Raw genomic sequence first — 23,960 nt, 5'->3', positions numbered from 1 at the left:
AACCCAATAACTCATTCACTACCTGACCTTAATAAACTATTTACAATTCAAGATTAGGACATATGTTAATTCATGTGAGAATTATTCAGCACAAGCCAAACTTCAGCATCTGAAATCTTTCAATTATCCTGGTGACAATTTTTTGTACAATTCGAGAGATCACCATTTTTCATTTCTAAATAGCTTAATAATGTTCCACATGGTTATTTCACTGCAAAATATAAATGCTAAGAGATATTTTTCTCCAACCAGTTCCGAGTGCACATTTCTATTCAACAAAAGGGTCTGCCATCATGCTCAGTTTTTCCCATAACTATTTTCTGTGGTTTATGCCGCATGCATAATTCCAAGCAAGCATGTTCAGAAATCAAAAACCATTTCAAAAAAAGCATACTACCAGATCTGCTGAGATATTCTGTCATATTAATTTATCCCTGGTCTTAATGACACCTTCGTGCCCAATGAATACTCTGTTGCCCTTGAGTTCCGAAATATACACCAAAATCCTATAGAACCTATGATAAGCTTCTTTTTTATTCATGAGGTAAGCAGAACATTCCTAAGTACATAGTAACTTTCCAACACCAAGCATTTTCTTGGAGCTTTGTTTCAAACAAGCAGTATTAAAAATGTAGGATTACTATGCTTATCAATAGCTGGGGAAGGGGAAGTGTGCTGGAATAAATGGATTCAATGTCAACACAAAACTAAAGCCAGTATTTCCTAATAATCAAAATACATAAGAACAAATACTTTTTTAAAAATGAAAAGCCTTTTTTATAGCATCTTAACAGTTTGTACCTATATGTGAGTTTAGCTGTTCTATTGTCATTTGACAAATTTAATTCCTATCACCTTCCTTTATCTTTGGCTAATAATCATCAATTACTTTACCTATTTACAACAGCCCTGTTGTTTAAAAAGCAAATATCCTTCCATTTATGTCCCTCAGAGGAAATAAAGACACTAGGAAAATACAGCAAACAATGAAGCTCTCTTTTATGAAGTCAAATTTCGGAACGATAAATTAATTTTGTATACAAATGATGTCCTTATCGCTCTATTACATATGAATTTGTTATATAACCTGAAGAGTACGCCCATTTCAGTGAAGATATAAAACAAATCCACCCCAGGAGTCCTAAAGAACAACCATAAACTCCGAAGTCATCCTCCAGAACCAAATCTTTCTTAAAGCCTTTTTAGCCAACTTAAAACAGCGACACCGGGTTTCACACGTAAGGTATATCATTTCATGCCGCGAATTTAAATTTTTGTTAACCACCAAGGGCCCAGAAATTTCACAGAGCGCAGTTAACCAAAATAACAACCAGTGGTGTGTGTACCTGGAGACCACCCCACCAAAACAAAACCTTGAAAAGAGGACGCTAGATCTCAATCGAAAGCTATCGAAAATTCATCACGGCGTTGTTCACACTGAGTCCAGCACCACTTCGAATCTGCACCAGGGCGAGTCTTTATTTGACTTGGACGCCAGAGAATCCGGCGCACTGCGGCAGCTTTTGGTCGATGCAAAAAAAAAAATAAGGAAAAAAAACCCCCGCAGCTCAGGCCATTTTGTTTTACACTACCGAGTTCGCTTCCATTCGCCCCCGTCATCCCCTACAATGGGAGCGCCTGCACCGCCCTAAGACCCGGCCCCGGGGGTGCTACCAGGGAAGCCCGGCTTAGTTAGGCCACTTATGAAGGGAGCCGCCGATACTCACCTACCCCCAAAAGAAACGGGGGTCGCAAACCCACGGGGCGCATAGGCGGCTCTTCCACTACCCCGAACCAGCACCGCCGCTCAGGCGCAGGCAAGCAACCCTGCGCACCAGGCCCAAAACGCCTTAGCGACGCTAAATGCCTGTCCAACCTACAGACCCCACGCGAGAGTTACAGGCCAAGGCCTTGAGGAGCCAACGAGGCTCCGGAGCGCGGCCCTCACCCCCCCCCGCTCCCTTCAGGCCTCGTTCCCGCCCTCCCGCCCTTTGTGCAAGCTGAGGTGGGAGGGGAACACGCTCCCCCCCCCCTCGCAGCCGAGCCGGACAAGCCCAGCTTCCCCCACCTATTATTATGATTCCCCGGCGAGCCGGAGGCGCCGCCAGGGAAGTGCTAAGTTCTTACCGAGGGGCCTGTACGGGAAAAAAAGTGGGTTAGAAAGGGAACTAACTCGCCACTCAGGCCCCGCTCCCCGCGCTGAGCCCCAGCGCCAGCGACCGAGCAGCGCCACAAAATGGCCGCCCGCCTGCACCGCCTCCGGGCCGTCTGCGGCGAGGAGAGGAGGGTGTGGCCTGCGGTAGGCGGCGCCGCGAGAGCGTGTGTGGCAAAGGCAAGCGGAGCGAGCGGGCGGGGGGGGGGGTCTTCCCTGGTGAGGGAAAAGCGCGGGCGCATCTTCGAGGTGGCCTCCTGTGGTACCTTCGCAGTCTTCGCACGCCTGGTGCGGCGAAAGCTTTCAGGTGGTCAAAGCCACTCCGCCAAAGACAACAGGAACGTTATCAGCAGTAGCCGAAAGGGGGTGGGGAAAGTTTTGTAAACATTAGGACCGACCTGCCATGAAATACTGTGCAATAGGTGCCAGTACTTCTGTCACGTTTCCATATGATCAAACCCAAATATATACAACATAAAAACAGAGAAAAAGCAGTCCCGTGCATGCTTATTCGGCAGTAAGTTCCGCTGAGTTCACAGAGGTTACTTACTATGGTGTTCAGAATCGCAGCCCCATTCACTTATAGCTGCAAGGAAGGTGCTAATGTCAAGTCATTTCTCTTCCTGCTTCTGTTTATCTTCTTCTGCTCGTGGTAGAAGATAGTCTCGGAAGAGCAGCTGGGTCATATGTTTCTGCTAACCCGATATTTCTGTTTACCAAGGTAGTCCTTTCCCCCGTGTTATCTCCTGTAAATCACTTTATCTGTGTTGCCTTAAGGGGAGAGTTGAGTTACCTTTTCTTTTTCTAAGAAGAACTGTGGTGGATTATGGAACAATTATTTTCTTTGTATGTTTAACTAAAATATAGTTATAAGCTATATAGTTATAAACTATATTTAACTGATGAGTGCAACATTTCCAGGTTGCCTGGGTGGGTCGCTTGCTGTTTTTCAATATATCTCTGTTCAACGTTCATATTAGTAGTAGCAATGGGCAGCAGTGTTTTCCACTAGGTACCTCTTGATAGGACTGTTGCTGTTTAGTTGATTAGTCATGTCCGACTCTTCGTGACCCCATGGACCAGAGCACGCCAGGCACTCCTGTCTTCCACTGCCTCCCGCAGTTTCGTCAAATTCATGTTTGTAGCTTCTATAACACTGTCCAACCATCTCGTCCTCTGCCGTCCCCTTCTCCTTGTGCCCTCAATCTTACCCAACATCAGAGTTTTTTCCAGAGTCTTCTCATGAGGTGGCCAAAGTATTGGAGCCTCAACTTCACAATCTGTCCTTCCAGTGAGCACTCAGGGCTGATTTCCTTAAGAATTGAGAGGTTTGATCTTCTTGCAGTCCATGGGACTCTCAAGAGTCTCCTCCAGCACAATTCAAAAGCATCAATTCTTCAGTGATCAGCCTTCTTTGTGGTCCAGCTCTCACTTCCATACATCACTACTGGGAAAACCATAGCTTTCACTATATAGATCTTTGTCAGCAAGGTAATGCCTCTGCTTTTTAAGATGCTGTCTAGGTTTCTCATTGCTTTTCTCCCAAGGAGCAGGCGTCTTTTAATTTCGTGACTGCTGTCACCATCTGCACTGATCATGGAGCCCAAGAAGGTAAAATCTCTCACTGCCTCCATTTCTTCCCCTTCTATTTGCCAGGAGGTGATGGGCCCAGTGGCCATGATCTTCGTTTTTTTGATGTTGAGCTTCAGACCATATTTTTCCCTCTCCTCTTTCACCCTCATTACAAGGTTCTTTAATTCCTCCTCACTTTCTGCCATCAAAGTTGTGTCATCTGCATATCTGAGGTTGTCAATATTTCTTCCGGCAATCTTAATAGGACTACACAACTTTTTTAAAAAATGCAGGTCTGCTAGATTTCATTCATATTTTTACAACTTCCAGGCTACAGTATACGAGTGCATTGTATATATTATTGTTGTAATTATGTTGGACCTCAATGATCCACCTTTCTCTTCTGTCCAATTATCTAAAACTGTTGAAGAGCACCCTCAAATCTCAAAGTCAGCAATATTTTTATTTGTTGATGGTTAATTTCTGAAATCATGGAACTAGATAGATGCCTGTTCATGAATGTCCTGGAATTAGGGGTGAGCAGTGAGGAGGCCATGTTTGCTGATAATACATTACCACATTATTCAAAGTGGCAAGAACAAATTGAGAGGATCTTCAAAAAGGATCTCTCCAAACTCTGCACAATAGCAAATATATTGCAATATACGCAAGTGCAAAGTGATGCACATTCAGACAAAAATTCCTATCATCTCATATATGCTTATGAGAACTACTTGCTCAGTAAATCAGTGTATATATTTTACATCCCAATGAACAAGAATTCACAACTCAAACAAGTAAAAGCTGCTTTTATCTCTTTATTAATAGAAGAGTGCCACATTACTAAGTTAAACATAGAAAAGCATTTTTGTGCCAATTTTAACTCAGTATTTTGTTTTTAACACATTATCTTTTCTCTGTCTGCCTGTAATATGTCCTTTCTCTTTCACTGTACTTATATTGCACAGAATTCCTCTAAAACAACAAAAATAAATGTCTGAAAAAGTCTATGTGTACAGTGTAAGAAACAGTGTACAGTGTAAGAAGTGTTCCAAAGCTGTTTGGTTTTTTTAATTACCTGGGGGGCGGGCGGGGAATTAATGGCTTGCCCACAAAATTAAATTGAATTTTGTGATATGGTAATAAAACTGTCATCATTGCAGTATCAATGCTTCTTCAATTTTAAACCATGCTTTTGAAAACTTCTGTAACGATTTTGCAAATTAAGAACTCTCCTACATGAAGCAGTTTTGCCAGAACAGGTTTACTATAAACATTATCTAAAGGAAGCTGATACAATTTCAATGGGAGTATATGCGTTGTGTGTACCTGTATAGGACTTGTAGTTAAGGCAAGTGATAGGATACTTGGTTGATTGCGTGCTAACAGTCCACTGCCTGGGGTCAGCAGCCATTTCCTTCAAAATGGTGTGCACACAAAGCTGCGTAACACAAGCGTTCATTTATTATAGACAGTTAAATTTCCTTCCTGCATTTATTTGAGAAAGCAGTAAAAAACCCAAAAACTTCCCTTAAATAGATTTTTTCTTTCTACTAGAAAAAGTAATACCAGTAAAAAATAATAATAATCCGATACAAATGAGGGCACACATTTCTGAGTACCAAAAATACTAGCCTCACCAGTTTAACTTAATCTAGCACTGTCAGGCACCCTGAAGTGAAAGGCAATGACATTGTTTTATTTTTTTAAGTGATGATCAACCTGGGATATTTCTATAACTGGGATATTTCTAGACAGACACAATCTCATTCTCAAGACCATAGCTTCTTATCAGCAAAAACCAAAATATGTTGCTCTACAGGAAAAATATTACATTGAAATCTTCCATCATCACTCAGAAATAAATCAATAAATAGCTCAGAAAAAATTATTCTGGAAAGCAGGAGAAAAAAATTGTGATAACAAATCAAGGGTAAAGGTAAGGAAAAGGTGAATTTGTGAAAAAGTGAATGTGATCTGCATTTGGGAGCTAGTAAACCTCAGGCACAGTTGAATTCATTGCTATGTAGCAAATGCCACTGCTCAAATATAAAACATGGGCTTTTTAGATGGAAAACTGCCTTCTGTAAGAGGATTACTTCTGACCATACTATCTGTTTGAACACAAGTTTTGCAATAAGACAGATGTTGCTGAAACAAATGCAAATTATTCTAGGGAGAACCTACAGTAGAAACAAGCTACTTTTTAATTACTTTTACAATAAGACAGCTGAAGATTTGGCATATCAAGCTGCACCAATGTTACCTCCAAAATAAAAGTACTGCAACTTCTTTGGTTCCAGGAAACTAATGTCCATTTGTATTTGATGATTTGTAAGCACAATTGTTTACCTGAACAAACATCGCCTTAGATTTAGTTTTCAGGCTCTAGATTTAGAAAGCGTAACTGATTACCCAAAGATTTTGTATTTTTAAAACAAGCACAACATGGTTTTACTCAGGAATGTAGAGAAAATATTACTTTAATCTATATCCAAGCAGTCCAAGATAACAAGTGATTTGCTTGCTTAATGTTGTGTCCATTTAATGCTCTTCAAATCAACTCCATCCTGTACCATTTCCCACAGTGGGCTGTAAAATGAGAAGGAAAACTCAATGACAGTCAGAAATACAAATAATTTGACATCAATAGAACTTTCAGGAAATAATTAATAAGAACAAAATATTATTTTAAATGAAGTTTTGCAAAGAACACTTTCTAACTACATAAAGAAATTATGTCTAAGAATGCCTCCTATCTTCCGAAATACCCAATTAAGATGTTTTGTTATGGCAAAATTTCACCAAGGTTGAATGCCTCAACCCACGATGGGTATTATATTGAGACACTAGTAATGGAAATAAAGAGATTTATTTATGAATTTCCGCCCTTCTAAATGCATATTTACCCTGGCCTTTGACACCTGAGAAATATATATATTAGGACCCACCTGATTCTGTGACTTAAATAATGGGACTGCATGCATATTTGGGCTTTATAAGGATTGTGCCAGTTTGCTGTAAATATCTGGTTGGACCACAGCTTCAGAGATAACAAATAGTATATTCCTTCCCCTATCTTGATCTGCTCTAACCACTGAGATTCCGTGACTTCTGGCAGTATTTCCTTACTACAGACAGACTTTTAAAGAAATCCTGTGATGCTTAATGTCTAATATTCAGATATATTTTTTTTACCTCATCTCCCTTAATCTCTTCACATGCTGTATGCATTTTTTTACAGTATAATCTACCTCTTCTTCAGTAGTGAAACGGCCAATGCCAAACCTGAAATGAAGGAAAGAGCTTATCAGATCCAACATAGGACACATAAAAAGATAAAAAGGGATTCTTCTCTTGATGGATGTAATATAATTGAATGTGACTATCTAGAACAGGCATAGGCAAACTCGGCCCTCCAGATGTTTTGGGACTACAACTCCCATCATCCCTAGCTAACAGGGCCAGTGGTCAGGGGTGATGGGAGTTGTAGTCCCAAAACATCTGGAGGGCCGAGTTTGCCTATGCTTAATTTAGAACTATAAGCCTTGCCTTATGGATGAGTGAGCCAAGTCTTCATCAGTTCCAATTGCACGCAACACATATGATGGTTCCAGAGATGCAGATGTGCAAGCACTAATGAGAAAAAACAATATGTTGGCATTTTGTCCTTACACAGAACTGGTATAGAAATCAAAATAGCAGACAGCTCTAGAGTAGTATGCTCTTATTATAACTCTATTGCTGCCCCCTAAAGATTTACTGACTACAGAAACAAACCAAGAAGACTAATTATGCAAGAGAAGGGTGTGTAATTGCATAATTAATAGAAGGTAAGGCATTTCAACTGCAGAAGCAGAAAATAAGGCAGAGTACAGCAACAGATTGATGTTAGAAAAAGAAGTGTGAGGTAGGGGGAAAGATCAGACAGGGTGGGTAATATATTAAAAAGTGTGTTATGTGATCAGGAAAATAAGAATGCCCAAAGTTGTTCTTATAACTTAGGGGGACTAAAGTACTGGAAGGAAAGGGCAAAAAGATATTAGCAGCAGGAATTAACCATCTAGTAGATCCAGTTATAACTAATAAAGCTTGGTTAAATTATGTAATTTGACATTTGCCAATTGAATTTTAAAAGGAATCAGAAATATCTGAAAGGAGTCAGAAATGCTAATAGGACACTCCTTATAAATGGAAGTAAAACAGCCCTGGTCAGAATAAAGAAAGATTCTGGATTAGATGGCTCATAGATTTGTTCTAGATCATCAATTCTAGTGACTTGAAGTGGAAAAAGGCCACTTTTATTCTGCTCTCCTTTAAATATCTGGCATGGGAGTTCCAGGCAATCTCTCATCTGCACACTGACCAGACTAAGACTTGCATAGCTTTAACAATAGACCGCATAATGTGTCCTTAGACCATATTCCAGGCTCTCTCTTCTCTCTCACATATGTAAGACTTATAGAAGTCAGTTGGCCCATAACATGTTATACCTGGGTCCACCATCTGTTGTTGATACTACAACACACTTTGACCAGTGTCATCAGCAGAGTATGCACAGCTCCAACAGAGTCTGCTAGCACAACATCAGAGTTTTCCTGCTTTTTAGTAGTCAGCCTTTTTTCACAGTTCCCCTATTCCATTCAGTTCAGTTCAAAGTATGTAGTGTCTATTGTCTCATGGCACAAGACAAGCATAAATACACTATCTACATTAACTTTAAGAGATGCTGGTACATCATAAACTAATCTACTATAATAGAGTTCTCTAGTCCCAGAAACAAACCTTGTAGTGATCACTTGTCTTTTACCATGCTAGCTCACCATACTATATGGAACCATATAGCATGTAACATCCACCAAGATGATAAAACCTCACACTTGGCAAATACCTCACACCGATGCCAATGCTGCTGAATTCAACCTTGGGTTTATACCTGCCTCTGCATGTACACACATTACTTAGAAAAAGGGAGGATGAATGAGTCATGTTTTAAGTATTTAGTCTTCAACTGTTTCTAACCACCCCATGTAGCTGAGTCTTTCTCTAAACAGAATCCAGAGAGGAGGGATGGACTCCTCAAGAAGAAGAAGAAGAAGAAGAAGAAGAAGAAGAAGAAGAAGAAGAAGAAGAAGAAGTGGTGGTGTTTGGACTTGATATCCCGCCTTTCACTCCCCTTAAGGAGTCTCAAAGCGGCTAACATTCTCCTTTCCCTTCCTCCCCCACAACAAACACTCTGTGAGGTGAGTGAGGCTGAGAGACTTCAGAGAAGTGTGACTGGCCCAAGGTCACCCAGCAGCTGCATGTGGAGGAGTGGGGAATTGAACCCGGTTCACCAGATTACGAGTCCACTGCTCTTAACCACCACACCATGTTGGCTCAAGACACGGTCCAAGTGCTTAGTGCAATTTCACCCATTCTTTCCAATTTACACCAACAATATTACCTTCCAGAAGACAGAGCCACATCTTTAAGCGCCATCAGCAGGCTTTCTCCTTCCACATATGCAAAGGATAAGTTAATGCAGCCTGCAAAGTTAACAAAGCAGTGTCAGCTTCTTTTAAGATTGCACTTTAGACAACAGGGTTTTTGCAGAATCATAGAATGATAGAATTCGAAGGGATTATGAGGGTCATGTAGTCCAACCCCCTGCAATGCAGGAATTTTTAGCCCAACATGGGGTTTGAACTCAAGACCCTGCTCTTAAATAATCTGAGTCTATTTTCCCTTAATGGAATGTTTCTTTTTCATTTCCTTTGAAATGTGAATGTCACCACAGCTCTGATAACTAGAGAGCTAAATGCTAATTCCAGAAATGCACGCAGAACAACTGCGTTGTTGGCAGAGCCATAATTTTTATTTATAAACAACCTAAAACTGGCTAATGCAGTGGAAGAAAATAGTGAGCAGCTCTTTGGACCATTACAAAATTCTTCATTCAGTCTTTAATACAGTAATTTATCCTAGTGCTCTACCTAAAACATACAACTCAGAACTAAGATGTAAAACAGTAAGAAAAGCTTGTGCATAATCTGCAACTCATTGGGGTTAATTTATGCAGTAATTTATTTATTTTTTTAAATGATATTTATTGAAAGTTTAAAATTACAGAGAATAAAAAAGAGAAAAGGAGAAGGAGAAGAAAAAGAAGGAAAAGAAAAGAAAAGAAAAAAAGAAAAGAAAAAATATATATATAATCAGAAAAACAAGGAATTAAGCAATACAAGTCAATAAAAAGAAAAAAAGAAAAATACAAAACACGCAATACATCACTGTATATATATATATAGAACATTGTATAACAGAGGATGAGAATTTTGCGATATTCAAGCTATTTGTTGAGTTTCTGGGCTAGTACCCGATGAGCACAAGATTGCTTTCAATTCTAAAACAATATTGTTGTACCAGATTAACACCTAAATCTGTTTTAAAATTTCCAATGCTATATTCATTTTAAAAATAAACCCTAAATGGTCAAAGGCAATTTCTGTAGTAAAGAGGAACTCAACATTCTGCTAATAATACCTGGATAACGATGAACTGGATCGCCATTCATTACCACATCAGGAATTTCAGACATTATGTTTGTAACTAATCTGCCAGCTAATAAACTAATTCGCTTATGGTCATACTGAAAAAGAAACAAGAGAACTTATTAGCTATTCTTCAAACATGCAGATGCGCCTTGATTGATGTACTAAAAATGTTATATCAGTCAAATCAAATCAGTTAACCAAAAAGACAAGGCAAAATAACACAATATTTGTCAGAGCAATTTCTCACACAAATAATAACCATAGCAAAATTCAGCCCCAAGTTAAATATGAGAGTTACGGTTATCAAGCTGATGCTGGCTATGTGCAAGTGGAATAGACTTCCACCTGCACAATGGGACTTCACCTACCTCTCCTCTCCCTTCCATGCTCTAATACCCCCAAATATGCCCCACATTTTCAGGGTACATGGGGGGATGGAGGAAAGAAAGGATAGATTCATTCTGTCAACAGAAGTCTGCTTGCACAACATTGGATTCCACCCCCTGAGTTTGCTCTGCTATCCCACAATTGCTGCTGTAAAATTCAGAGATATGTAGCAGGAAAATTCTATATGAAACTGCCTCCATAATTGTTTGAAAATTCTATGCTCAAGAAGAAAGAGATGCCCTTGAAATAGAGGCAAATCTCTGTACAATTATTATAATCAATAAACACTAGTTGTTCTAGAAACTGCCTGCCCTCTCTTACCAACAGCAAGACAGAGACCAGAAAGGTTCTAACTGTAAGGTTAGAGTTTGTAAGAAATATGGCACAGAGAACTACTTAATGAATGAACATAGCACTACTAAAATATCTCAGAAATACTCAAAACCATCTCAGAAAATTGTTCTGCCAAGAAGGCCAAGTTTGCTTTGCTTATATAACTGCTTTTACATATTATAGGAAAATAAAGGCTGAATTATGGAGCACAATTAGTTCTCTACAGTACAGAGAAGGGCATCATATTAAACCCTAATCATTATTGTTAAAAGAATGTGTTGCAAACTTTCAACCATCAACAAGGCTTCAAAGAACATGGTAAAATAAATGGATCAAGAAAAGTTACACAACTAGAACTGCTCTTTATACCTCCATCTCTTGTTGTGCCAATTCGCAAGCTGCTCCAAGACCAACTGCTAAAGGAGTTGGCACAGTCCCAGAACGTAATCCTCGCTCCTGGCCTCCCCCACTTTGTATAGGTTCCAGTCTTACTCTTGGTCGCCGCCGAACATAAATTGCACCAACCCCTTAGAAACAAGAAGTTACTTCTGTTCAGTACACAGGTAGACTTTCCATACTGCATGTCTCCTAGCATATTTAGAAACATTTAGAAAAAACCCTTCAGGAACTTTTAATCAAGATTCTTCGTCGCAAGAGATGCATTTTAAACATTCAGGGCAACATCCAGTGATGTTCCGCCACTTGTGCAATGGGAATCTGGTTGCACAACAGAACTTCCAGTTTCTCATTTGAGCTTGCAGCCCCCTATGCACCCCCAAAAATCTACTCCAGAGGGTATCCAACCCTCTGGAGAAGATTTCTGGGGGATCACTGTAGGGACCTGCAGTGGGGGGAAGAGAGGAAGAAGAAGCCCTGTTACATGAACAGAACCATTCACATTTTGTTGGATCTCATCTTCAGATATTCAATTTACATTTCTAAATGGAAGAATCCTCATTTGCTAATTTCTATAAAATAAGTATCTTCTCCTAAAACTTATCAAAATCCTTGAGGTGTTCTTCAGCAGGATCTTCCTTTGTCATTATTTAACTCCAGAAAATGAAAAATAACTGTCTGGCATCCTAATCTAATATTCTGGCAGAAAGTCATGCATACTGCCACATCCATACACACAGTCTATTATAGACTGTGCCCTTAGTGCCCTGTTCAGTAGTTTGCATGGAGGCTGCTGCATATAGATCTGTATAGTGTAAGGTATGTGGTCAGGCATAGCTTAATCCATTTGTAGATGTAGCTTGTTCAACATATAGCTGTCTCCACATCTTGGATAGCAGACTAGTGTTTAGGAAGCAAGTTGTGTTCAAAGTGCTCATATGGAAGAAGAGGAGGAGTTTGGATTTGATATCCCGCTTTATCACTACCCGAAGGAGTCTCAAAGTGGCTAACATTCTCCTTTCCCTTCCTCCCCCACAACAAACACTCTGTGAGGTGAGTGGGGCTGAGAGACTTGAAAGAAGTGTGATTAGCCCAAGGTAACCCAGCAGCTGCATGTGGAGGAGCAGGGAAGTGAACCCGGTTCACCAGATTACAAGTCTACCGCTCTTAACCACTACACCACACTGGAAGTACTTATTTCAAAGAAAGCTATTTTGAATGAAGCGCCCATCCCTGCAAGACTGTTGCAGGCTTTCCTCTGCTATTCTTGTCTCCTCCTTAAATACTATTGCAGGGATAGGGAGCCTGTGGCCCTCCATATATTTCTGGACTACAAGTCCCATCATCCTTGATCATTGGCTATAATTGCTAGGGCTGATTAGAGTTGTAGGCCAGCAACATCTGGAAGGCCACAGGTTCTCCAGCCCTGTACTAAGGTCTCTGTTTTTCATGGTGCCTTGACAAGGGTTAGCGATTTCTCCAAATGTTTATTTGACTACCAAATCAAATAAACCTGGCCACCTTTATTACTAAAAATGAAATAGTATCTAATATAAGAAATATCAATACCTTTGGGACCATAGATTTTATGGCCACTGATGCTCATTAAATCAATTTTCATATCATTGACATTTAGAGGAATTTTCCCAACTGCCTGTGCAGCATCTGTATGAAAGAAAATTTTATGGGAACTGCAGATCTGACCTACAATGCAAAAACAACATGGTTCAGAATGAAATATTATTTATATTTTATGAAAATGTTGAAAGATTTCAAACATACTGATTTTATCAATCAATTCAAATGTATTGCTAAAACCCAGAGGTCATCACAAAATAAATATGGGAACAGATATAATACAAATGATGTCTGTGTTTCACTGTACTGTTAGCTTTCAACTGCTGGGAGGTGGGCATTTAGATGGGAGTGAAATGGCTCAAAATAAAAAAAAGGGGGGAGATCCTCCACGGTCCTGCTCCAAGAGTAGACACAAACAACAACCTTGAAGTTCTTTTTTTTAAAGGTTTGGAAATCTGGTCACAGATCTCACATGTAACATCTATTTTGACCTTCACAAATTATTGACAGACATAGAAAAGCTGTCAGATATTGATTGTGAGCCAGTGATTTGTTTCTAAGTCACCACAATTATGTAGCTATTCTATGCTTCAATAGTGTGTGCTTCATTGTCGAGCTTTATAAGTATTTGGCATTTTAGCTCAAGATATGACGTTTGTTTGTTTGTTTCATTTAGTATTTATTTCAAATTTCATAACCAGTTTTTTGAGGAACTTCTTCCATAAAGCATCTTACAATCTTTTATAAAATCAATTCCACCCAAACTGTCAACTTACCAATGTCCTTAACTGGCTGTACCACTCCTATTTCATTATTCACAGTCATTACTGAAACCAATCCTGTGTCTGGTTGTATTGCATTTTTTAGATCCTGGTGGAAATAATAGAAGAGAATTAATTCAAACTCCATTAGCACCGCAAATGAAACTTATTTTACAATTACACTGCACTTTTAACATATAAGCACCATTATATTCAATAGGGCATACTCCCTGTGCTAAGATGTGCACTCTAAATGGTTAGAGATATAAATAAATTTATTCTACTAGTACACAAAGTGTCCTTTCTTTGAATGCACCTGCTAAACTGATCCAATTTTGTACAATATACTAGGTAAGCAGTAAACCTCACCCTTTTGTCACTGCAACCCAACAAACATTTCACCAGTTTTCACTTAGACAGCTCTCTGTAGCATCCATATTCTAAGTGGAAGACTGCATTTTTGTTAACATTCCATTGCAAAAGACTGAAAAAGGGAGAAGCTGCAATCACATGAATACAAATTTGGAAACAAGTGATTTACCTTTAAATCTATAATCCCATTTTTCTGTACAGGCAAGTATGTGACTTGAAATCCCTCAGCTTCTAGGGCGCGGCATGAATCCAGCACACACTTGTGTTCTGTTTGTGTTGTAATTATATGTTTCTTTCTGGATTTATAGAATCTTCCAACACCCTTTACACAGATAAAACAGGGAAAAAATCTAGATCAAAACTGCTGGAAATCCGTAGTTTCTATAAGTATCAAGTAAAAAAATGTAAAACGCCCAGTTACCTTGAATCTTCAGGCAATAGACAACAAATCCTAGGCACATTTACTCAGAACTAGGTCCCACCAAGTGAGGGGGTTTACTCCCAAAAGTGTGCATAGGATTGCAGCCCAAAATGGTACACACTTACATGGGAGTAAGCCCCACTGAACACAATGAGATTTACTTGTGAGTAAATATGCAAAGGATTGCATATGAAAAACTATTCAAGTAATCTTGGCAATTTTCAACTTTAGCTCAGTTTTTTAAGTAAGTGTCATGGTTTCATTTTTACATATTTTCATTTTTTACATATTTTTACAACATTTTTCCTCAGTGCAATTATGGGAAATAGCTACAAAGCAAAACTGTAGCCACAGAAACCTTACAAACTGCAGTGCAGAGAAGAATCTTGAAAAGAGACCTGTCGGTTAGTTTTGATAATGCAACTCTCTCTTTGCATAACTGTTTTAAGTACAAAGCAGGCAGAATTAGGTTTGGTTATACAATAGGCCTCTTAACATCAAGAAACATTAGTGCAATCTACTTTAAGGAAGGCAGAAGTTTAATTCAACTACCAGTACAATCTTACATGCATGTCTGCACAGAAGGAAGTCCCACTGTGTTCAATAGGGCTTACCTCCTAATAAATGAGTTCAAGACCACAGCCTGAGGCTCTTATGCACACGGAATTCCCACGGAATTCAGTAGGACTTACTTTTGAGTAGACGTGCATAGGAGTGTGCTGTGAACCTGGTTAAGTTTACACCAAGTTGTTTTAGGAACTTACAGTATATCGCTATACGATCTCAACCAAGTTACAATTACAATACATTTATATCAGAAACAACAAAGTATCTCTAGATATTTAACATGACTCAGTATGCTCATCCTGCAAATGCAAAAACAATAACATTATCCAAATAACTTTATGTAGAGAATTGTGACTTTAAAACTTTTAAAAAAAACTGCACACAAGGTAATAGGTTTAGCACTTTTTAAGACTTGCCAATACTTTTATTTATTCTCAGGTAAAGCCAAAAAACATACACAGGATTGCACTGTTAGTTGCTGCAATTGTATTAAGCTTCTGCCTTAATTATAACACAAGACAGGACAGTAATATTTGAACATCTAGACTACTGTGAATTGTTTTTACATCACCATCACTTGGGATTACAATATGCTCATTTACCTTAATTGCTATGTTGTTTGATTCTGTTGCCCCACTGGTAAAAATAATTTCTCTAGGATCTGCTCCTATTAACGATGCAACTTGCTGTTTATAAAAAGACAGAACACAATAATGTAATGTTACTACTTTGAGGCAGAAAATCACATTCACCAGACAATTTTTGTAGCATCTTTCAAAACCCAAAATAAAAAAATTCCTTCCAGTAGCACCTTAAAGACCAACTAAGTTAGTTCTTGGTATGAGCTTTCGTGTGCATGCACACTTCTTCAGGTATCTGAAGAAGTGTGCATGCACACAAAAGCTCATACCAAGAACTAACTTAGTTGGTCTTTAAGGTGCTACTGGAAGGAATTTTTTTATTTTGACTATGGCAGACCAACACGGCTACCTATCTGTTTCAAAACCCAACTGCTTCATAAGTCAGCAAAGGCAGATTTAGAATTAAACTGCATTTTTATGCCCACAGGTGGTGGTGCAGCCACTTCTTTATATTAAAAACAAAACAAAACTTGGTCCAGTAGCATTTGCCACCTACTGCCTGGTCACTAGTACCCTCTTTTAGAGGGAAGGTAGCAGCAGCACATATACAGGCATTCTTGGAGGACAGATTACCCTAACCCACTGCAATCTTCAGGTCTGATTTCATGGCTGAATTGCCTCGGTTGCTGATGGGTTGTCTTTATCAAAAAAGGGACAGGGGAGTGTGACCCTGCTGCTATTACTTGATCTCCCAGAGGCTTTTGATGCCATTAACAATAGTAACCTCCTGGGATGAGTGTTGGAGGCACTGTGTTGCAGTGGTTTTGCTCCTATCTCCTGGGCTGATTTCAAAGAGTAGCACCGCATGGGAGTTTTGTTGGCCCCCCGCAAAGTGTGCTATGGGGTGCCACAGGAAACCGTCCTGACCCCAGGGCTGTTTAACATCTGCATGAAGCTGTTAGGTGTCGTTGTTAGGAGATTTGGAGTAAGGTGTTACCAGTATGCTGATGACACCCTGCTCTATCTATTTCTCTCTGAAATCTAAATCAGATGAGGCTATGCAAATATTAAACATGCTTGGATGAAGTGGTGGGATGGATGATAGCCAATAAACTGAAAATGAATCCTGACAAGATGGAAGCTCTGTGGGTAAGTGGTGCCCAAGTCCAGAAGGCAGCTCAGCTGCCTATTCTGGGTTGGACTGCATTCTTCCTGAACAATCAGGTATGTAGCTTAGGTGTACTGCTGACTCCAATTTTGTCACTATAGGCCCAAGTAGTCTCAGGGGCTCATAGCACCTTCTATCAGCTTTCTATCAGTTTTGGCTGCACAAGGATAGCTTGGCCACAGTGGTCCATATATTTATCCCCTCAAGGTTGAATTACTAGAATGTGATCTACGTGAAGCTGCCCTTGAGGTTTGTCTGGAAGCTGCAACTGGCACTGAATGCCAGGATAGCACTACTGGCAATTGTTCATGTTGGTTTTACATTGGGTTTAATGTACCCTTAACTGTTTTATGTTTGTATCTTGCTTTTCTTTATTTTGTATACTGTCTTGCCAAAGGCAAGGTAATTCTTTTAAAATAAGATTCAGAAGCAATACAAAATACACAGGTGAGTGAGAAGATTAAAGATTTTATTCTAAAACAGCAAGCAATGTATACAAAGTAAGCACTTCAATCTGCCACTTGGAAGCCCACAAGAAGTGGCAAAGCGACTCCCCCAGGTAGTCTCAGTTTGCACGGTCCTGTGACCGATCAGTCCGTGTACGAGCTTCAAAGAAACTCTGCACAAACTGCCTGATTTTATAGATAGCCTTGTGCCTTCCTAGACTGGCTACCTGCAGATCATCCATTAGCTGCCCCCTCCTTCCCAATGTCTCACTTTCTCAAAACAATGTCCAATAGCAAAGAATGTACCCAGCATTATCCTCCACAACTGATTAAGGCAGCTGTGGGGGGGGGGCATCACCTTCTCATTCTCAGGACATTAAAATTTAACAACAGCAAGGGAGGGGGAAGGAACAGAGGCAGGAAGGGTAACCGTGTCAGATCACTAACTCCTTGATACATTTTGTCTTCTGGATGAAATTCCCATACATATAGTGCCATGAGATTTGACTGATAAGCAGTTCATAAATGAATTATAAGAAAAATGCAGAAATCTCACCTGTCTAGCTTTTTCCATAGCAGATTCACTCTCCCAACCATAAGCATGAGTTCTTGAGTGTGGGTTACCATAAAAATGCACAAGATAGGGAAGCATGGTATCCAAAACCCTAGGGTCCTAGAACAAAGTATTAATAGTTATTCTATTTCATTTCATCATTAAAAAAAATCTGTATTGAAGAGTTTTCCCCTACACACCCAAATGCTTGGAACACACCCAGACCTGTTATTAAGGCTACAATCTTCTTTCTGTTTGTGTACACAAGACATTACGGCCAGTATGGCAGCAGTCTTTATTTCAGAGTAAATAGGATTAAAATGTGATTAAGAACAGGCTGTAAATGTTCAGCCATGTTCTCTTACTACTAGATCCAATGAGAAGCATCTGACTCAGTCAGACTCTAGGAATTATCATTTCTACAGTTCTAGCCTGAGTACATCTTAGTCAGATATCACATTGTATTATTCTCTCACCTATCAAACATCTCAGGGTAAACAGGAAACATGGGCTGTGATCCTATGCACTTACCTAGCAGTAAGCCCCCACTGAACATAGTAGGATTTACCTCTGAGTAAATAGTGCAGGACTACTCTGTAAACAATGTGTTTGTTTAAACAAATGCTCCTCAAAAGAGTACAGTACTTAGTTCACAAACCATAGGAGTAGTTGCTTGGACATCCATGTACAATGGTCGAAGCGAAGTTTCATCAGCACTGCCTATGCCTAGGGAAAGACAACTATATGAGTGACAAATGCAAATTTGCAGAAGATATCATTTCTACTATGGGGTGGAGGACTTATTCCAGCATGTAGTATAATATGAAGATTAATTAATGCACAAGCAATTCAGACAGGTGGTTAAAACATATTTTTCAAAAATACTTCCACTTTAGTTCAGCTTCAGAAGCTGATACACAGGACTATATTGTTCAGGCAGCTATAACAAAGCATTTCAACCAGAAAGTGGCATTTTAAAAGTTTGAAACTGAACCACCAGCAGAAATCAATTGAACTGAGCTCACACAATAGTGAAGTGTTCAAAGAGTAAGATTATCTCCATAGCTTAGCTATATGTAACATATAAAACATTTTCAGATTCAGAATGTTTGGCTCCTCTTAGGATTGCTGAGAAAAGGTTTCCAACCAGTGATGCAGTGGAGAAGGAACATGGGAGCTTCCGTAGTTATTCATACCTGGAGCAATGGCATCTGACTGGGCAGTATTTGCCAGCACTGCAAGCTTGGAAGTTGGATCTGGTCTGGCACATAATACTTTTATTAGGTAGGCTAGGCTCAGACTTTAACTGGCCCAAGGTCACCCAGTGAACTTCATGGCTGATTGAAGATGTGAACCCAAGTCCCTCCCAGTTTAAAAATGGGCATTATGCAATGTATTGCTGATCAACAAAGAAGCCTACTCCCCACCCTTTAACTGTTCTTAGGAATGTAACCATGTGAGCTGTCGCGATGAGTTCCTGCCCATTTACTAACTACGCCACTTTTGCAAACTCAAGGTTGGGCCTGTAACTTTCAACGGGCTGTAATCCCACCCCCGTCATCTCAACGATCCCTTGGGCTGCTACAGTAGGACTCAATCGAAATATGATTCTATGAAATATGATTCTATGAAATGCCGTTTGCTGTAGCTGACGGGAGAGAAAGTTGGACGGGCCACCACAACACCGGGGGGCGTAGCTATTTATTGACACGTTCTCTTTCTGCGTTTGAGCTCTTCGCATCATGCCATGGGGCTAGCAGTAGCGTCGCTGCGGCGGCTCTACCCCGTCCGATCTTACGGCTCTACGGCCCCGATCCTCTACTACTTTCACATTCAGCCAAGGTTGTTTCCATGTGACAGCAAACCCACTTCAGAGAGTAAGCCCTCAAGAGGAAAAAAAAAATGAAATACTGAGCAAGCTGCCTTAGGGAAGAAGGGACCGGGCGACTCTCACTCGTGTTTGGTTTTTGTCCCCTGCGCGAGCTTCCCAAGCCCGCAGCAGCAGCAGAAAACATAACATTGCCCAGGAGGCAGGTGCCATCGCAGCCGCGGAAGGGAGCCGCCTACCAGCTGCTTCTGCTGAAACTCGCGATCCGCCGGGCGTCCCGCCAGGCTCGCTCGCCCTTCTGGCGGGATTGCAAAGGACAGAGCGCCGTTACCTTGCTGCTGCGGAGCCATTGAAAGCCGCCTCCTTTGGCCGGCTAGCAGTCCTCTCACAGCCCGCCATGTCGCCGGCCGCACCGCCATCATCGTCCCTCCGCCTCCCGTCCTTCGCCCAGCCGACAGGCACCCACAACGACGATGCTCGCCTCTTCGCCTCCCCCCGGGAGAGCCGTTTCCTGCGACGTAATCGGAGTGCGACGGAAGCGCAGGCCGCGCTGAGGGAAACTCGGGTGGAACGAAGCGCGGAGTGGTCGAGGTGAGGGGGGGCGAGGGAAGAAGCAGGGCAAAGGCTGTTTGCGGGCGGGCCCAGAAAGCGAGGTGGTCCAGGGGGGGGGGGGGCTTTCTGACGCTGCGTATCCGGGTGGGGGTGGGGTGGGGGGGGTCTCTCTCGGTTGCCATAGCGATGCCGCCGTTTGCGTCGTTCTCGTCTCCCGAGCCTTTCCCCGCGTCGTTGGCCTTTGTGGTTTCAGCGAAACTGAGCAACTCAATAAGCAAGTGGGACAGAGAGATACGCACGCCCTTAAACGTACAGTATTTAAAGACCTCGGTGTTCGTTGCCACGTAACCTAAAAATTCTAAAGTCGCGGGTGTTATTCTGGAGCCCATCTTATTGCGCCCCCTCCCCCGCACATCCCCAACAAAGAGCTGTCGGTCTTTTGTGAATTATTCCTCTTTGTATCCCTTTAACAGCGGCGGTGTTTTTCCAGAAACTGGTCCGTTTCTCCATATTGGAGGAAACTGCTGATACTCGCACAAGAGATAAGCAAGAATATAGGAATTTTAATCTTTAAAATAGGGTGGCTATGCTGCTGGCCTTTTGGTGTTTTTTTTAATATAAAAAGCATTACGTAAACGTCTACGAGTTCAAGGTCTAGATTGCACCACATTACAAATAATGGCTAAGCCAGCTGAACTCCCTGGAAGATTCAGTGGGGATATATATCCTTCAAGCTAATGTTAACAATATATTTGCCTGTTGTCACGCCCTTTTGGTTTGGGATTGTTTGGCAACTTGTGTGTTTGAACTTCTGCTTGCTAAACTATTGAACTACTACAAGTGTTACCTAGTGGGAAAGTATTGCTCCACAGTTTAAATATTTAATAATTTAAACAGTTGCAAAATAGAACTTTGTCTAAGTATTTCTTAAGATACCAGACAGGGTAGTAAATGCAAATAGCTTAAAATCTCAAAGTTTATAGTTAATTTCTAAATTGCTGTTCATTCAATGAAGTTGATTTGTAACAGTTCTTTATTATATATTGCAAAATGAAATTAAAACTTTTTTTAAAACAATTAATAATGTTGAGTCCAAAGTGCTTTTCAGCCTAGTCCTTAACTGACTTGCATTCATCATTTGTACATTTATATCACACAGTTGATTGGCAATCCCAAAGAAAATGTGACTAGAATAATGCAGTACTAGGTTTAGTGCAGGAAACTAATTACCGTATCTTCATACAGGTAGCGCTTACTGCATGTTTAACTCATTTGCCTCCCTGGGGCATTTTGAGAAAATCTTTGTGGTCTAAATAGGACCACATTCCCCCTTAACTACAACTTCCATAAAAAGAGACATTTGTAGCAAGTTTTATTTTGGATGAAGCGATTCAAATTATGAATTCAGATGGTGCTATTGAAAACTTCTTGGTGCAGGGACTTCTTTTTCACCTATGTTATTCATAACAGTCATGTACATTGATCACACTTTCATATTTGGAGTGGTCTATCCACACTGGAGATGAGGATTATCTTCTGCACGGAAGCGATAGATATTCTTTAAGTATTTTTTTATATTTTTAGATGCCTGTGACAGTGGGGCCATATGGCCAATCCCAACCCAGTTGCTTTGACAGAGTGAAGATGGGCTTCATGATGGGCTTTGCTGTTGGTATGGCAGCAGGTGCACTGTTTGGCACATTTTCTTGTCTCAGGTATGTTGGAATGTAGTTGAATGCAACATAAATCCTAAATTGAATGCAACATAAATCCTTTCCTGGCTTAGGAACAGAGCAAAATAATGCAATATGATCGTAGCACAGGTGGTAACCATTTCGAGCAGGGATTCCATTTCCAGCCCAGCATGAGTCGGAGATGCAGATATAAATGTCTCCCGCCCTCATTACGGCCATGGTCTGTACTCTTCCAAGTCCATAAGGACCCATGTGTCAGTGATTGCGTGTCAATTGGACGTGCCCCAAATGGCCACCACCTGTACTTAACAATCTTTTATGCTTACTTCCCCACCTGTTCTGTGGATTGTTGCCAGATAACAGACCATGACTGCAATCCTGTACATCTCTGAGAGCAAGATGCATTCATGAGTATAAAGCTTTAGATAAAATCTATAGTAGAAATTACTTCAGCTGGAGAGTAATTAGTACTAAAACTTTGTACTCTTAAACTGTGTTGGTGTATATATACTAGCAAAGTAAAGGATGGGGTTTGGGATTAATACTAAATCCTAGAAGATGGGTGTTTTCAAATGACCTGCTATCATTAACTTCTCTTTGAATTAGAGTTTAGTTTATGGGAAGTACTTCTGTTTGTTAAGTTGCACTGGCTGGCAGACCACCCCGTGCTTACTATGAGCTAACTTGCTGTATAGGTCACTCCAAAGTACCCACTCAAAATTAGTAAAGTTTATGTTGATTGCATTTCCCAGTAATCAGATACAAAATTATTTTCCTGTGATTATTGTGGGAAGTAACCACCTCTGTCATTGTTTCTTCTCTTTTAGGTTTGGCATGAGAGGGCGAGAATTGATGGGTGGTGTTGGCAAAACCATGATGCAGAGTGGTGGAACTTTTGGGACATTTATGGCAATTGGCATGGGAATCCGCTGTTAATGTTACTTTTCTATCACGAAGACCAATACCCCTGGCAAGTTGGAACTTCTGCTATGTAGTAGAATAAAAATCTCTGCACCAAGATTGAATAACCCATCAAAATAAGTTTCGGCCTTTATTGCTGTAGCAAGAGTTTGTAAATCTTTTTCTCCGTAACAAAAGTGCCAGAGGCAGTGGAGATTTAGAAGCAATGGAATCTCTGTATACAATGAATCTCCGTGGATGTGACCTCAAATAAATGATCAATTATAGGAATCATACCTATTAGAAGATGCTTTTTAATTGGTATCAAGTGTTTCCTGCGTGGGTATTAGTTTATTACAAGATCAGCCATTGTTTATCAAAGGAATCTTCTGTCCATGATTTTGTAAGCCAAACCAGGGAGGCTTGAATTTTTGCAAAAATCCCAAGTTTATGGAGGTGGAATAAAATTGGACGAAAGCGTGTATGTGACAGGATTAATTTGAATCATTGCATGGATAAGCAAAAGAAGTTGGTACCAAGTGTTTGCAGTGTAAGCCTAGTAACAGTTTCATGTTTAAGTTGCACTTATTCTGGAAGAGTAAAAATAATTTTCATTGCATGTTTAAAGAAGTCCATAGCTTCCCACTTGGTGATAACAAGAACTTCCTGTTGTAGGATTGGATCACTACTATTATAGAAGGAGCTCAGGCCCTCTTATGCCTTTGAGAGAAAGGGATAATTAAATAACACAAGAAAATGAGAACTTGTTTGGGTATGTTGTGAATTGATTTGGCATATTCACCATATTAACAACTATTTTCACTTAATAGGCATAGTTATATAGGGTGCCACCCAACTGGTGTCACTTATAAAATAATTCATTTTTACGGTTTCTCACAGAGTTTCAAATTTGTCTGAGCATAGCCTTCTCAAAATATAACCAAATTAACAAAACCTTTAGTTTAAAAATGTTGGGTTAAGAGCTTTTCATCAGTTGTCAAGGGCCATGCACTTTACAGATAGGTTATTTAGGTGATATGGTATCCTATGTTGCAATTCGAGCTTTAACAGCTGCATGGCTGTTAGCAGCAGAGAGGTGAACCTAAGTTCGTTTTTTTTGTGTTCACTGGAATTGACACATGGGAGTTATAAGTACCCAACTG

The 23,960-nt window shown here is 40.3% G+C and overlaps 3 protein-coding genes across 8 annotated transcripts in view; 1 reads left to right on the top strand and 2 right to left on the bottom strand.

Moving 5' to 3' along the window:
* CPNE1 (copine 1) overlaps window positions 1-2,256 on the bottom strand; it is a 52,332-nt gene extending 50,076 nt beyond the window's left edge. For 2 of the 6 annotated variants that reach the window (XM_081194854.1, XM_081194853.1), the window contains exon 1: window positions 2,128-2,256. The gene's annotated coding sequence lies outside the window, so the exon portion shown is untranslated. Of the gene's footprint in view, window positions 1-1,727; window positions 1,857-2,127 lie in introns of those variants that run through there. The other 4 variants (XM_081194858.1, XM_081194856.1, XM_081194855.1 and 1 more) reach the window with 4 other exon arrangements.
* Window positions 2,257-4,522: 2,266 nt separating this feature from the next.
* Window positions 4,523-20,114, bottom strand: NFS1 (NFS1 cysteine desulfurase). The gene is made up of 13 exons (XM_081196463.1): window positions 19,983-20,114; window positions 18,482-18,549; window positions 17,827-17,943; window positions 15,678-15,761; window positions 14,257-14,409; window positions 13,731-13,824; window positions 12,946-13,080; window positions 11,350-11,507; window positions 10,250-10,355; window positions 9,171-9,252; window positions 7,277-7,360; window positions 6,923-7,012; window positions 4,523-6,316 (listed from the first exon to the last, which is right to left on the bottom strand). Exons 1-13 carry the CDS (start codon window positions 20,071-20,073, stop codon window positions 6,253-6,255), a joined length of 1,326 nt encoding a protein of 441 aa, XP_081052589.1. The 5' UTR covers window positions 20,074-20,114; the 3' UTR covers window positions 4,523-6,252.
* ROMO1 (reactive oxygen species modulator 1) lies at window positions 20,109-23,093 on the top strand. Its single transcript, XM_081196823.1, has 3 exons — window positions 20,109-20,242; window positions 21,788-21,918; window positions 22,725-23,093. The coding sequence occupies exons 2-3, from the start codon at window positions 21,788-21,790 to the stop codon at window positions 22,831-22,833; spliced, it is 240 nt and encodes a 79-aa protein (XP_081052949.1). The 5' UTR covers window positions 20,109-20,242; the 3' UTR covers window positions 22,834-23,093.
* Window positions 23,094-23,960: the final 867 nt, after the last annotated feature.

This window comes from Podarcis bocagei (genome assembly GCF_964188305.1).
Source record: "Podarcis bocagei genome assembly, chromosome: 5".
NCBI classification, from domain to species: Eukaryota; Metazoa; Chordata; class Lepidosauria; order Squamata; family Lacertidae; genus Podarcis; species Podarcis bocagei.
Note: the sequence above shows the minus strand (reverse complement) of the source record. Positions and strands in the feature narration are given on the sequence as shown.